The following is a 13,624-nucleotide window of genomic DNA, read 5'->3' on the forward strand; positions in this document are numbered from 1 at the left end:
AAAATATCCCAGTATTAACAATCGTTTACAATTTACAATACATAATCTCAAACGTTCGGCTAAATTCGCTTAATCCTGTTTCTTCCCAGTTTATCATCTCCTTATATTACCCAATTCAAAATGTTTGGTCTGAAATTCATGAGCCTGCCCCTTTCTTCAACTACTATCCTCCAATCTTCTTATCAATTTCTTTCTTACTATAACAAAAGCTATTTCCAGACAGCTCAAGAACAACTACATTCGTTGAAACATAGGTATTTTCAATATTATCAACTATATATGGGCAATATTCCTTTAGTTTTCTTTGCGAATAGCTAAAAAATCACCAAATTTAAATAACCTTTTGAGCTATATTTTTATGAAGTCGATTAAACAATATATTACATAATATCGGAGGTAATTGAAGAAAACAAATGGCTAGGTCATGAAGGCTTTAAGTTTTTTCATAGAAAGAGTAATGAGATCAAAAATATACTTCATAATGTTTTGCCCTCATAATTATCCCACTTTCGCGAAGTTTTACTTTGCTCCCTATTTCTATATATATTCCATATCTGTTTCAAAATTACTTCCACGCCAAGTTAAATTGTCACACTTACAAACACCAAACCAAAGGAGCACACTCAAATTTCGAATTATCGCCTTTAATGGTATTTTCGCGAACTTTATGAACACTTTTCTTAAAAGGTTCTATCTTAAATGGACTGACACGTGCCCAGAATCACTGAATGAAAAAGATATGGTTTTATGAGGCTAAAAGATCACGATTTTCACCAAATTTACCTAATCATAAAATCTCGGCTAAAGTCGCTCAATTCTGTTTTTTCCCGGTTTATCACCTCCTTTTATTATCCAATTCAAAATCTTTGGTTACCAATTCATGACCCCGCCCCTTTCTTCACCTTATATCCTCCAATCTTCTTATCACAACACCAAGCCATCAAATTCTTATTTCCTCTACATAATATCCTTTTAGTTTTGCCCGTGGGTTGAATTATCTTTCCGTATCTCGTTGTCAATTCCCGAGCCTATCGCCACCAGTCGATAATTTTACATTATTTGAGCGCGATCAGGCAATACAGGGATCTAATCTATCCAGGCAGCGCATAATTAAGGCCCTTGATTGTGATGAATTACAATAGTGAATATACTAATGACATGTATGGCCATCTGTCAATGTCTATGAAGAGTATTATGTGACAAAATGTGTCACATAATATTCTTCCATTGATCCAATCATTATAATGTTCTAAACTATCGTTACAATAATTTTTCTACTTCAAATACGACCCCATAATTTATTATTGTAATATTTTCATTAATTTACTAAATTACCAAAATACCTGCTGCTGGCCTCACGCATTTAGTATACACCTTGAAAATCGATTTACTATTTCGAGTAATTATAAATATTGTGTGATCAAAATCGTTACATTCCCCATATGTGACAAAATCTCAAAGGGTAATAGATGTAACTGCGCGATATTCTGCTGCGTGGGATGTACAATTTTTGCCGGTTTGGGATCTTTTGCTGATGGTATGCTGGTCTCATATGCCAAATTCGACACAAAATTTATACCACGCATTCAAGATTATCCATTCACCTAAACATATCAGATCAACCCTCAGTTTCCCAAGGGCAACTAGTTGTTCCAGCTACGCCAGGCCAAACTTTGATTCCATGTTTGATAAGCCTATCTATTGTGATTATACTCAGCAACGCAGAATATTGACTCACTCCGATTGTTGTTCCTTCATTATGATCCTACTCTGTTAAAAATATGATTTTAAAGGGGATTTTATTTCAAATTCTGGTAACAACAAAGTTTTCAACTTCTGGGGTAGTCAGACACATCAGCTATCATTATACAGATCATCACACTACATAATAATAATGAGGAACATAATGCTCCGGCAACTAGGGTGCGTATTTGAATTTTCCAAGTACCCTACAACTTAAATTGAAAGGTTATTGCACTTATCTATTATTGTAGAAAAGTGCAACCTCCTTCCATTTCAATATATCGTACTCCCTCTATTCCACGCCTGAATCAAGTTTACCCTACAATTTGTTTTCTCTTCTTAGCAACAAAGCAGTTAACTTTTTCCAGATCTTCAAAATGCGTTTGGACAGTGGGGTAACTAGGAATATGCTTTGGAGGGGGATGGAGGGGCATTGGATGGGGACCCCCCCCCCCCCCTAGGCAACGGGGTTTCCGAGAAAATGTTTGAAAAATAATATGCCTGGAAATATATTTTACATCATTTTGGAACTTAAAATTTAACTTGAAGCAGATGCAGTTATTATATGTCAAAAGTAGACAATAGTTTTAAATAATTTTTTTATTTGTCTTAGGCTTTGGGGGGAATTATCCCCTTATCCCCCCAGTTACGCCACTGCGTTTGGCATATGATGGCATGCAAGTTTCCCATGTCAATTTCGTCATCAAAGTTCTTTATTTCCTTTCTGTGCGCCAGAGCTCATCCAGACGCTCTCGTATACCCAGTTAATACCGATGACCTCAGGAGGCTGCCTACAATGACTGATATACGATAGTAAATTTAGTTTTACATCTTGCAGAGACGGCTTGAAGATGGAGTGCCCACAAGAAACGGCTAAAAGTGCGGCCTTAAACTAAACCACCCTAAAGCGCGTAATCATGACGGATGGATGATACGATGAACATAACTTTTCCTCTCTCTAACTGCGCTATAAATCTTCCAATGGTAAAAAAATACTCCTAGAATGCCGTTGAAAACACTGTTGATTTATTACGCATGAACTGTCAATAAATTTAACTAACTAAAGCTGCCATTAAATGATCTTGAACAATCAGTTTCCCGAAGGCTCAAATTCCATGTTCGCTCCATTCACCAATGCCTCGTGTTTCAGACGTGTATCAAGAAAGATAATTGTTTTTTTTTATTTAAAAGACGCTTTCATGAATAAATATCCTCAACTTATAACGTAGAGACAATAGGCGTAGCTTTGGGATCAGGGGGAACCTTGCCCTCAACTTAAATGGCAACTCATCCGAAAAAAGAACGGAATCTGAGCATTCAAGTATGTACAATGAAAAATAAAACATCAAAAGTTTAAAGAAGTTAAAACATCATTTTCCAGTGGAGAGCCCCCCCATTACACTGAGGGAAATCCCCTAAACCGCCGGCAGGATTGCTGGTCTCCCCAACATAAAACTGTAAACTCCGCCAATGGAAGACACGGAGAAAAATATTTGCGCATAACTTAAAGAAAAATTGCTTTAGCAATGTTGTAAATTTTTCTAAGCATTCTAAAGTTAAACGTCAAAGGTCAAAAATCTATTTTTTGCTAATAATATTTCTAGCTTAAAGAATCTTATAATCAAATTGCCTACCAATAAAAGGTTACTGGAGTCAGAAATATTTTTTTTACCGTAACCTTTATTAAAATAGCGAATGCTTGTGTCATTGGCGAATGCATTTGCAGCCATATGACACTTTAATAATGGCATAAAAGTAGTTGAGAAATTATAAAAAATAATAATATTTTGGTTGCCACGCTCATGCTCACACAAGTTAGCTCTTGTTAATTCCACACAAGATGAGAATTATAATCACTTATACATTCGCTGGGTTTGCTGGGAAGGCCCATATGTCCAACCAGATTTAGTTCAGATGGAGATCATATTATAAAAGAGGTACTACGATGGAAAGGTTTAGTTTGACACATATAATTCTCGTAAAATACATACCAATTCCACTTTTTATGGATCCATAGCAAAGGGAATTACATTAACTCTTTAAAAAAAAGCACTGGGGTTTCGGTAAGTAAGTGTTTCCAGATGCAGAGCAGGAACAAACGCATGCACGTTAATGTCTCAAAGAGAAAAGCGGTCATGAAAGTCGAGTGCCTCAGAGCAGACAGTGCTCTTGAAACTTTAAATAGCACTCAAAGGTCAGCGGAATGTTGACAAAAACTAAAGTAGCACGGACACGAGAAAATAAGTGTTGCCGTAACAATAAAGAGTATTACATCGGGCAGGGAAAATCCTGGTGTCAACATTTTGTTTTCAAATTAGTAGGGTAAAAATAACTGATTCAGCACTCACCTCTTAGAAACTTATATTACACGGGGAAAATGAATGGTATTTTAATATTAATTATTTTAATATTTATTAATTTTATTAATTATTTTAATATTTATTAATGGTATTTTTAATTGAATGGAGTGAAGGAATAGTTCTCATTTGGCTCAGTTAAGGTTAAACCTGATAACGATTGCATTGAAATTGAAAAAAAGGCAATTGCAAATTTGATGGAGTCGTAAAACCTTTTATTTTACTCAGTGAGACGAATAAATTCAACCCAATCTTGGAGCTTAATCGGCATCACAATTCCATGAAGGGTAAATTATTAGGAATACTAACTGTAAGTATACCGTATTGCGGAATCATAATAGTTCCCTTAAAATACGGTGAACACGTCGTGCTAATGTAAAATACACCGAAAGAAAGTGATAGTGGTGTGAAACATGTAAGTAAGAGTATGGTGGTGTTTTTTTTATAATTTATTTCATTAAAAGGAAACTAGTTTGCGAATATTTTTATCAATACCGTTTATTGAGACGAGAAACGTGGAGGATGTAATACTTGTGTCATAACCATGCTATTTTAATTTTTACCATAGTATTTTAAGGTAAAAGGGCGGATGGTCAGGCTGAGTTAGCGGTGTTACGATCACTGGGATCACAAATTCCATTATTATTGAATTTTAGAACGCGGAAATAAGTACGAAGAGCGGGGAACGCTTCAGTCCAACTCGACCGCCCACCTTTTTTCCTGTCGTATTAACTTTTTAAAGCTCACAACCCTATCTTGAAATATTCAGAATACCTTGAATCATCTAATTTGAACATTTACCTGTATACACCAAAGGTGAAGTACGCCATAATAGTTATTTGGCAAGACCGGAATTCGAACCCAGATCTCATAATTGCCGGTAATATTTGCTTCCAGATACACCATCAAACCACCTTATTCCGAAGCGAACTTCACACTGGATTTACCGAACAATGTTTTGACGTCTCAAGTTCACGTTGTGGCACGGATACGTCAACACTGTTACTATCGTCTCCTGTGCCACAATGTGGACGTCAACACCTTGTTCGGCAAACCCAATCTGTAATTCACTTTCGAAGATGTTGGCTTGGTGGTGTAACTGATAATATACCTGACTGGCAATCGAGAGATGTGAATTCGAATCCAAGGCAAGCCAAATAATTTTTTCGTGGTGAAATTCATTCTTGGTGTAAATTTATATGCAAACACGTGACTCTTGACGCGTGACAAGTCTCTTTAACATGAAGTATCCAGGACTTGTCTGTTACCAATACATCAAATGTGAAAATTTTAATGAGGCAGGTTATTTGATACTATTGTGGCATTCCATTTCAATATTAAACTGAAAATGTTTACAAACAGCAAAAAATTGGCGCGATCACAGTCCGCATTTTGATGCATTGGAACCTTATGACGGCGCTAACGTAAAAATAACTCGGTCGTAATAACGAAATTAAAAAAAAAAGTAATTTGTAAAATTCTCTCTGCTAAATATTGAACAATGTAAAAACTACTTCAGAGTAAATTCTGGTGCATAATTTTCATGTTCGAGGCACAGAAAATTTTTGTAATAAATGCAGCACGAATATATCAAGATGGTATCGAGGGTTTGAAGTAATAGGTCCTACAAAAAGATAATTGAGTGGTATGTATCGTAATTAGGTTACTATTCGTAGTAATTTGTAAAATTTTCACTAATGAATATTAAACAGTGACAATATTTACAATATTAGAATAAATCGATCGTAATTATATAATTTTTAAAGTAATTTGTAAAAGTGTCTGCTAAATATTGAACAATGGAAATATTATATCAGAGAAAATTCTGGTGCAAAATTTTCATATAAGATATGCAGAAAATTGTTGATTTATATGCGCCACGAATATTTCAAGAAGATATCATGAGTTTAAAGCAAGTAATAAGCAATGAAACCAGCCTATTGAGTGGTATTGGGGCGTCCTCTCAACCTCTTCAGTCATAGTTTATCATTTATGATACATCTGTTTTTTCATCAATTGCTAATCTAAGAGTGTCTCCAAGTATTGAGCACCTCTTGCAAGGGGACTGGATGGAAGACCTGTAGAAAAATGAGGCAAACGCTAGTTTTATTTTTTTCTAATTTATCTTCATCGCCCCGAAAATACCTCATTTAAGGCCTTTTACATCGGGGCAAATGACATATAATGACGACTATCGCACGCAACCATGCCCTGGGTGGGGACAACCTACCCAGTCGGGACTCGAACCCGCGACCTTCGGTTGGCAGGTGAGGTCATTACCCCGCCGCCACCGAGGCCGGCAAATACATTTTTTTGCGGAACACTTCCAGACCTCAAGAGGTTATGGGCTAATATTCGGAGAAAAGAGAGATTAACAGGCTACATCGGCCAAACGGGACGAGACTACAAGACAAGGATGAAGGAACACAGGGCGTGTTGGAAGAATGAATGATACGTCAGTTTTCGCCCGGCACCTCTTGGAAATGGGGCACTGAAGCAGTTTCGACCCAGGAATACTCTATTTTACCAGTAAAGGAAGGAGGATGGATACCTTAGAAATTCGGGAGATAGCTACAAATGTAAACCTGGTTAATGACATGACCTTTCTCAACCCATCCCCCTTATTACTCATCACCCTCCCAAATCCCCCACCCCCACAACCCACTTGACAAACTGTGCCCCCCCCCCCCCGTTCTCCTCCAGTAATTACCAATCCCAACTTGAAACCAAACCTCCCCCCCACCCTCCACATAAATAACCATAGTATATATAAACCTGCCCCCACCACATATCGTCTGTATTTGATAATGGTGTAACAGCCTAAACCGGTTATAAAATAGAAATGTTTATAAGCTTGTGGAAGAAACAAAGTGTCTTTCATTATAAATAGGTTAACAGGGTACGAGAGGTTAAAACACGAAGGTATGAAAACTGAGCAAACCTCACGGCAAAATGGGATGCAGGAAGGTCAAAGCACACAGATGATCTTACTTTGATGATCTCCGACTGGTTGGAGAGATCGATGGGGAACCTCATGGGCTCCGCGAAGAAGCAGGAACAGCACCCGTTCGCCATGTTCGCGTTGGTGGCGTCCGGGCGGCGCGGCGGGTGCCGCGGGTGTTGGCTGGCCACTCCGGGAGAGGAAGGCGCCCTGCACCATGGTGCATGGATCAAATCTTAATTCACCGTATCCACTAGGTTCCGGCTCACGACAGTTTAAGGGGGCTAGTGATATATCGTAAGGTAACATACTCGCTGAGGGCAGCACTTTCGTAGCAATGCACGATCAGGTGCTTTTTTGGCTATTCCGTGAACCACTAATTTTTTTTGGAGGATATTCCGGGAAAAATAGCTAATTATAGCTATTAATGTGATAAGTATAATGAGCTATTTTGGGAAAACCCAAGGAACCACTAATTAACTTATACACTCAATTTTCACACGACTTTACTAGTCCAAGTGACAGAGAGGTCTCAAGATAATCAATATCAACAACTGGCTTGGCCAAATAAGTGCAAAATACAAGCCCTCTTGTATTTTGTGTAGTAAGTATGTTACCTCTACTTTCCATAGATATCATTGAGTACACTGTGATATGCGTGTACTTCTCAGATTTTTTGGGAGGAATGGGGAATTTTTTTTCTACGATCTTAACTTTCTGAAATATTGGATTAAACCTTTTTCCTATGGATAATTTCCACATAGTCTGGCCTGAAATCACTATTTATATTTATCACTGAAACAGGAATGATATTGGGGAAGTAGCTCCGGAAATTTCGCTAAGAGTTGACAGCTTTCCCGTGCGCAATCGTTGTATTTATTCCTCATCGGTTATTCGCTCTCAATACCTTTGATATAATGATTATTCTATTTCGTCTCAGTGTCTCTTGTCACTCCAAGATAAGTTTCCGTGCAGCAATCCCAAATAGTAGACTAATCCAGCTATTGTATTTTACTGATGATAAAGTGGTATAAGATATCATTTAATGATGATAAATATAAGTAAAAATGACAAGGTCTAACCAGTAATTGCCTTACAAGAATACATGGAGGATCAGTAACACCGGTCCTTACAAGAAATCCATAGACGCTTATGTCACAAAATAATTTTTCAGAGTAGACTTAAATAACTTTGCCGAGAATCAGGGCACCGCAATACATTTCCATCATTGTTACCGTAACAGAATGATACCAGGATACGACTCGAATATGCTGCTTTCCCTCCGTTGATACGCTGATCTCCGAATTTATCTTGACTGCATCATTTCAGTTTTTAAAGACTTATGATACATCCTAAGAAATTGATTTATTTGTGTAAGAGAACCTTCGCAGACAAAAAAATTATCAATAGGAGAGGTCTTTTAAATTTATTAACAAATTAAAGGTCCGATTGGATTAAGATCATGTATCCATTGAGTCTGCTAATGCTCTCTATAACGCTTCCGATATCTCATGTCAGTGAAGATTTTTTGAGATGAAAAAGTGAGCGTGAATAAATCCCTTGGATGATGATCTTAATGAAAAACAAAATGGCAATAACATGCATTTTTAATTGCTGAATTTCGGAAATAAAAATTACATTAGCGATTCATGTTCTACTTAAAAATATTGGCCTTTTCCTTGAAACTTAAGTCTTCAGTGTATCCCGAGAATTCGAATTGCATTCAATTATATGCTTCATATTTGCATTCCATTGCTCATTCCACGTTTTATTATGCACAATGCATAAGTGGAAAGAGGTCAACGTGAATAAAAACGAATGCAGTTCTGACCGAAGCGTCAAAAGTCGTAATTACAAGGCAATTGATTTCCATTTAAAATATATCGCTACTTTTAAATATTAAAATTTTATTAACCAAGTTCTGATTCACAGTTACTTTTATTTTTTAAATGATATTCTTTAAACAATCATCTCTACTACGGCATGACAGGGAATGACTATGACAAAGGTAAGGTTTTTGCAGAAAACCCCTTTTCCGACATTTTTTCCCCGTTGTGATTGGTATCAATAAAGTATCACGATTTGAGTTCGAAGATCCCTAACACTCACATTACATCAATCGCCCTACTCGAGATGGATTGACATCTCAACAAGCAAACTTGACTCCGATGTGGATTTTATTTAGGTAAGAGGGATAAAACAAGTCACTCTCAGCGAAGGCAAAAAATAGTATCGATAAAAACTCTCCTCCCTCCAGAAAGGCTGCTACAGACAGAAGCTGCTCTATTGTGGTTCTAGATTTGTTTACGCATTGCTTCGGGAACTGATAACACCGCAGGCTAGAACGCCTGGCAGTTCGCCCGCTACAATGAGGCGGCTAGAGGCATGCAAGCGATTGTTACCGATATACGATAGAGACCGCGCAGGTGTTGGTGGCTTGCGAAAAATAAATGGCAAAAGGCCAAAAGCTAGCGGTTAAGGAAAATAACATCTTTCTACAGCACCTTGGATATTAAATCTTGCCCAGCTGAGAACTGAGTAGTCTGCGTTAAAATATATCATGCATACAACACGTAACTCATGAGTTACAACGGTTTAAGGAAGAAATTAAATGGTGCCTATGACAAAAAAGGGATACGAAATGCAATCACGGATGAGTTAAAAACAGTTTTAAGGATGTACAAATGGAAATATATAATATATAAGTCAAAAGTATTTGATATGGTTGAATTAAAAAGTTCAAACATCTACAAACGGCTTTCGCAGGAAATTTTATTGGAATGCAGACAATATCACTGCCCAAAATACTTATAAATCACTGAATCATTTTGGAACAAAATTCACGACACCAAAACCTGTAAAAAGTGAAGTTTTTACATCAACCTTTCCGTCTAAGCTATGGCTGATAGGTTATCAAATTTCAAGGAAGTGTAGACACCCGCAGAATAATATATAACCAAGGTAAACGCAAAGATGTTTATTTTATCGTTAAATCAATACTGAATTAATTCGTACAAATTTAATGAGGGTGAAATACAGGCATAGTTGCTACCACTCATTTAAGCATATCAATCAGCAAGCATAAAGGTGGCAATAAAAAGGAATCCACCACAAAAAATCATGATATGGGTGATTTTAGCTTTTTCCTCGTAAATAAATACTACTACAAACCATAAAAAGCCATGAATTGAATATATATTTTCTATTTTATTTTATTGAATAGAAACATATTGAATTATAATCAATATATAGTGTGATAAATTTTCCAACCTTTGGGCTCGTAGGATACAAAGATGAGTTGCATGACATGACTGAACTTGTGCCCTTCCTCATTCAGAGAAGTGACTACTATGAATATTTAATATTTTTTGCGCTATTATCTTTCAATTTGAACATAAAGACAATGTAAAGTGCTGCACAAATGCATTCCAATGCTTTTTCTATACATATGTGCAATACTTATAAACAATAATTGTTTTTGAACTTCATGCATGCATGAGAATATGCAGGAATTTGCATGCAAAGCATTGAGGTTTTTACTGTTTTTAGAAAGTGACTCGAGAATAATTATGGGACAATAAAAGTTTCCGCGATAAGAGCAAGGATTCACATTTGAAACTAAAGACGTCTCTTTCCATTTTTATGCATGTTAATTGTAAATTCAAAGTAAATAGCTACGTAAGTCTTTTCACAAAGGTAACACAACGGCCGAGAAAGATCTTGGCTAGTCGATGTAAAAACGTGACCCGCATAGGAACTTGAGAGCTCCTTAATATAAAATGCATATGTGTGTTATGAGAGTAATGCTCTTTCCACGAATAGGAAGGAAAAACGGAAGAAAGACTGACATGAACCCTGAACACTCAGATAGCCTTCATTTCAAGCGATAAACAAGTAAATTGGCTAAGGTATCGGGAGTTGTTACCTTCAAAACTTGTAGCTATCACCTGTATTCCTCTCGTTCATTTCAAAGATACTCGTTACTTTTCCGGTTTGGATCTCACACGATTAATTTACTTTCAGTGACGGCAGATATACTCTAGAGTTTCCTACACTTTTCGAAACCTATGTCACCGGTAGTGTTGATAAGGGCTCATAGGTCAAAGAAATATCGCTAAAATTCACGAAAATTTTGAATTGCAGGTTAAAAAAAAGCATGTAAATAGTCGTGCGAAAAATCCACTGAGAAATAATCATTCGCATTGACAGGGATTCGAACCCGGATCGCCCGATTTCAGGTCGAGTGCTTCAGCTAATGACGCTACCTGTGGAAATTGGTGATCATTACTAGACAAGGTGGTCCCTAGTATTCAGCTAGTCCCAGTATACTTAAACATGAAAATAATCTTTTTTCAATGAGCATTAATATTATTTTCCAAATTTCATGAGAAGTAATCATGATAGTACGTACAAATGCAGAAACTTATTTTTAATCGTCAAAATTGGTACTTAAACTGATTGAAATTTTAGCCGAGTCGTTATCACTGGGAAAGGCTACTTTTTTGGCACCTTACCCACCACTTTCCCATTCATTGACTGCACATCTCGGAGTCATGCGCTCTCAAAGGATCTGGTCTCATTTGTTTCTTTCCGATTCGGCTGAACACCCACGTGCTCCTCCCCGGAGAATCCATTGCTTTTCCTGTGACATGATTCTAATTTGAAGATTTTTGATAGCGGAGAATATGCATCTGATAACCTGTACTATAGCTTTTAAATATGTGACTAATAGTTACGTAAAAACATAAAATAATAAAACTTCAAGGAGAAGGAATCAGAGGTATATTATAACACACTAGCCGCTATCAAGCCATACACGATGGAGTACAAGAGGTTAATGGGGAAAAATTTAAGCAAACAATATGCCTTTCATTTTAAACGATATATTATCTTTTTTATCAAGGAAAGTTTTGATATTTATTCGCACCAGACGCTTTTTCTTTGACAAATGCTTAGGTTACATTATCTTATATTTATAAATATCTACGTAAAAAATTTCCGGAAAAAATAAATAACGTAGATATTGGACAATGCCAGATCAAAGATTTTTTTTCTGGGAGACGGAAAAAGTGTCTGACAGGTCTTCTCATACTTGAGATTAAAAGCAGAATACAGAAATTGCCGCAGAATATTTCTATTTATTTTTATACTATTAATTACATTATTAAATTATTATTTAGAAAGTTATTTACATTAAATTGAATGATTGAGGCTCCACAATACACAAAATAAAACGAACGTAATGATAACCGTATTAAAAATCTTATCCATTTTTCAGCGCCTGGAGGGAGGGGGAACGTGCCCCCGTGCCCCAGCTATAAATCCATTTATGATATTATGCATAAATTGGAAATACTTATTGCCAAAAAATAGCCACCTTAAGTTAAAAATGAAACTGATGAATTCGTGAAATTTGACTACATTATGAAACTGAGAAGTATACTCGTCAGTCACTGTGATCGCCTCTTCTTTAATTCAAAAGTTTTTAGAAATTTGTAGATGTAAAAATTGATATTTTTTACTTTGTTGAAATGAGGTGTAAATGGTATTATAAATTGAAAAAATCATTAATAATTCTTTCTGCTCGCCCATTGCTTTACCTGTGACATGTGCAAGCATTTCGCGAGCATTTTGTAGCTTAAAGTTACGATTATGTTATTAAGCTATGTTAAGTGCAGTTATGAAGTTCATGTTTTGTTCACTTCCTACACATTACGCGACAAAAGTAAAAAAAGTGTATTTGTGTGTTAAGGCTTCTACACTGGATACAAGAGAAATAAGCATTATTTAGCCACCAAGTGCATAAGGAACTTGAATTCATTCAGCATGCTGAGGTGGTTACGAAAACACAATAATTTTAAACACGTAATTAAACTAGAACTATAATACAATCGATATTCAAAGTAAGGAAAAAACATATGCTGTTGTAGAACAGGGCAAATTACTATGGCAACAGGCCATGAAAATATTATCCTGCAAGCTAAAAATCAATTCGTAAATATTTCTCTATCCAGGAAAGTCAATATATTTCTGCTGCACATAAAATCAATAAGTTGAAAGAAAAATAGCTAGCACTGAAATATTTTCAACTGCTTTGAAAAGGCCAATTATCAGGCAAACTAATTCATCGAGGACGAACTCCGAGGAAAACTCGTGAAAAAAGGAATCCTCCTGATGACAAGTGGTATTAATTAATTTATCGGAGCCGTCAAAATGTTTGATAAATGTAAATGGATATTTTATAGCTAGTTATGAAACATGAAAGCAACATAGAGGAGTGATCGAAAGGCTAGACGATAGATTCATGGCGTGACAAGAAGTTTGGAGTGGTTCCTCAATTAATCTGTTTTATTTATCGCTGAGACACCTCCCTATGAATCAAATATAACCTGGTAAGCATCTGTAGTTCGGATTCTAAACGAGTGATGCCTCCAGTGATTCAGGAGTGAGGAGAGCAGATTGAATCCGAGGCAAGCGGTGGCATGGAAATATAATTGGCGATGATGGGATAAGAGAGACTTGTGGCTAGCATAAGAGCCTTTCTGTAGCATAAAATAATGAACTTTATATTTTCAAAGATACT

At 36.3% G+C, this 13,624-nt stretch overlaps 1 protein-coding gene across 2 annotated transcripts in view; it reads right to left on the reverse strand.

Annotated features, from left to right (window-relative positions):
* LOC124170588 (long-chain-fatty-acid--CoA ligase 5) overlaps window positions 1-13,624 on the reverse strand; it is a 193,865-nt gene that overhangs the window by 61,199 nt on the left and 119,042 nt on the right. The window contains exon 2 of one of the 2 annotated variants that reach the window (XM_046549389.1): window positions 7,092-7,251. The exons of the other annotated variant lie outside the window; for it this stretch is intronic. Within the exon in view, the coding sequence (XP_046405345.1) occupies window positions 7,092-7,175 (84 nt within the window). The 5' untranslated portion in view covers window positions 7,176-7,251. The remainder of the gene's footprint in view (window positions 1-7,091; window positions 7,252-13,624) is intronic. 2 annotated transcript variants of the gene reach the window in all.

The sequence above is a fragment of the Ischnura elegans genome, chromosome X, assembly GCF_921293095.1.
Source record: "Ischnura elegans chromosome X, ioIscEleg1.1, whole genome shotgun sequence".
NCBI lineage: Eukaryota > Metazoa > Arthropoda > Insecta > Odonata > Coenagrionidae > Ischnura > Ischnura elegans.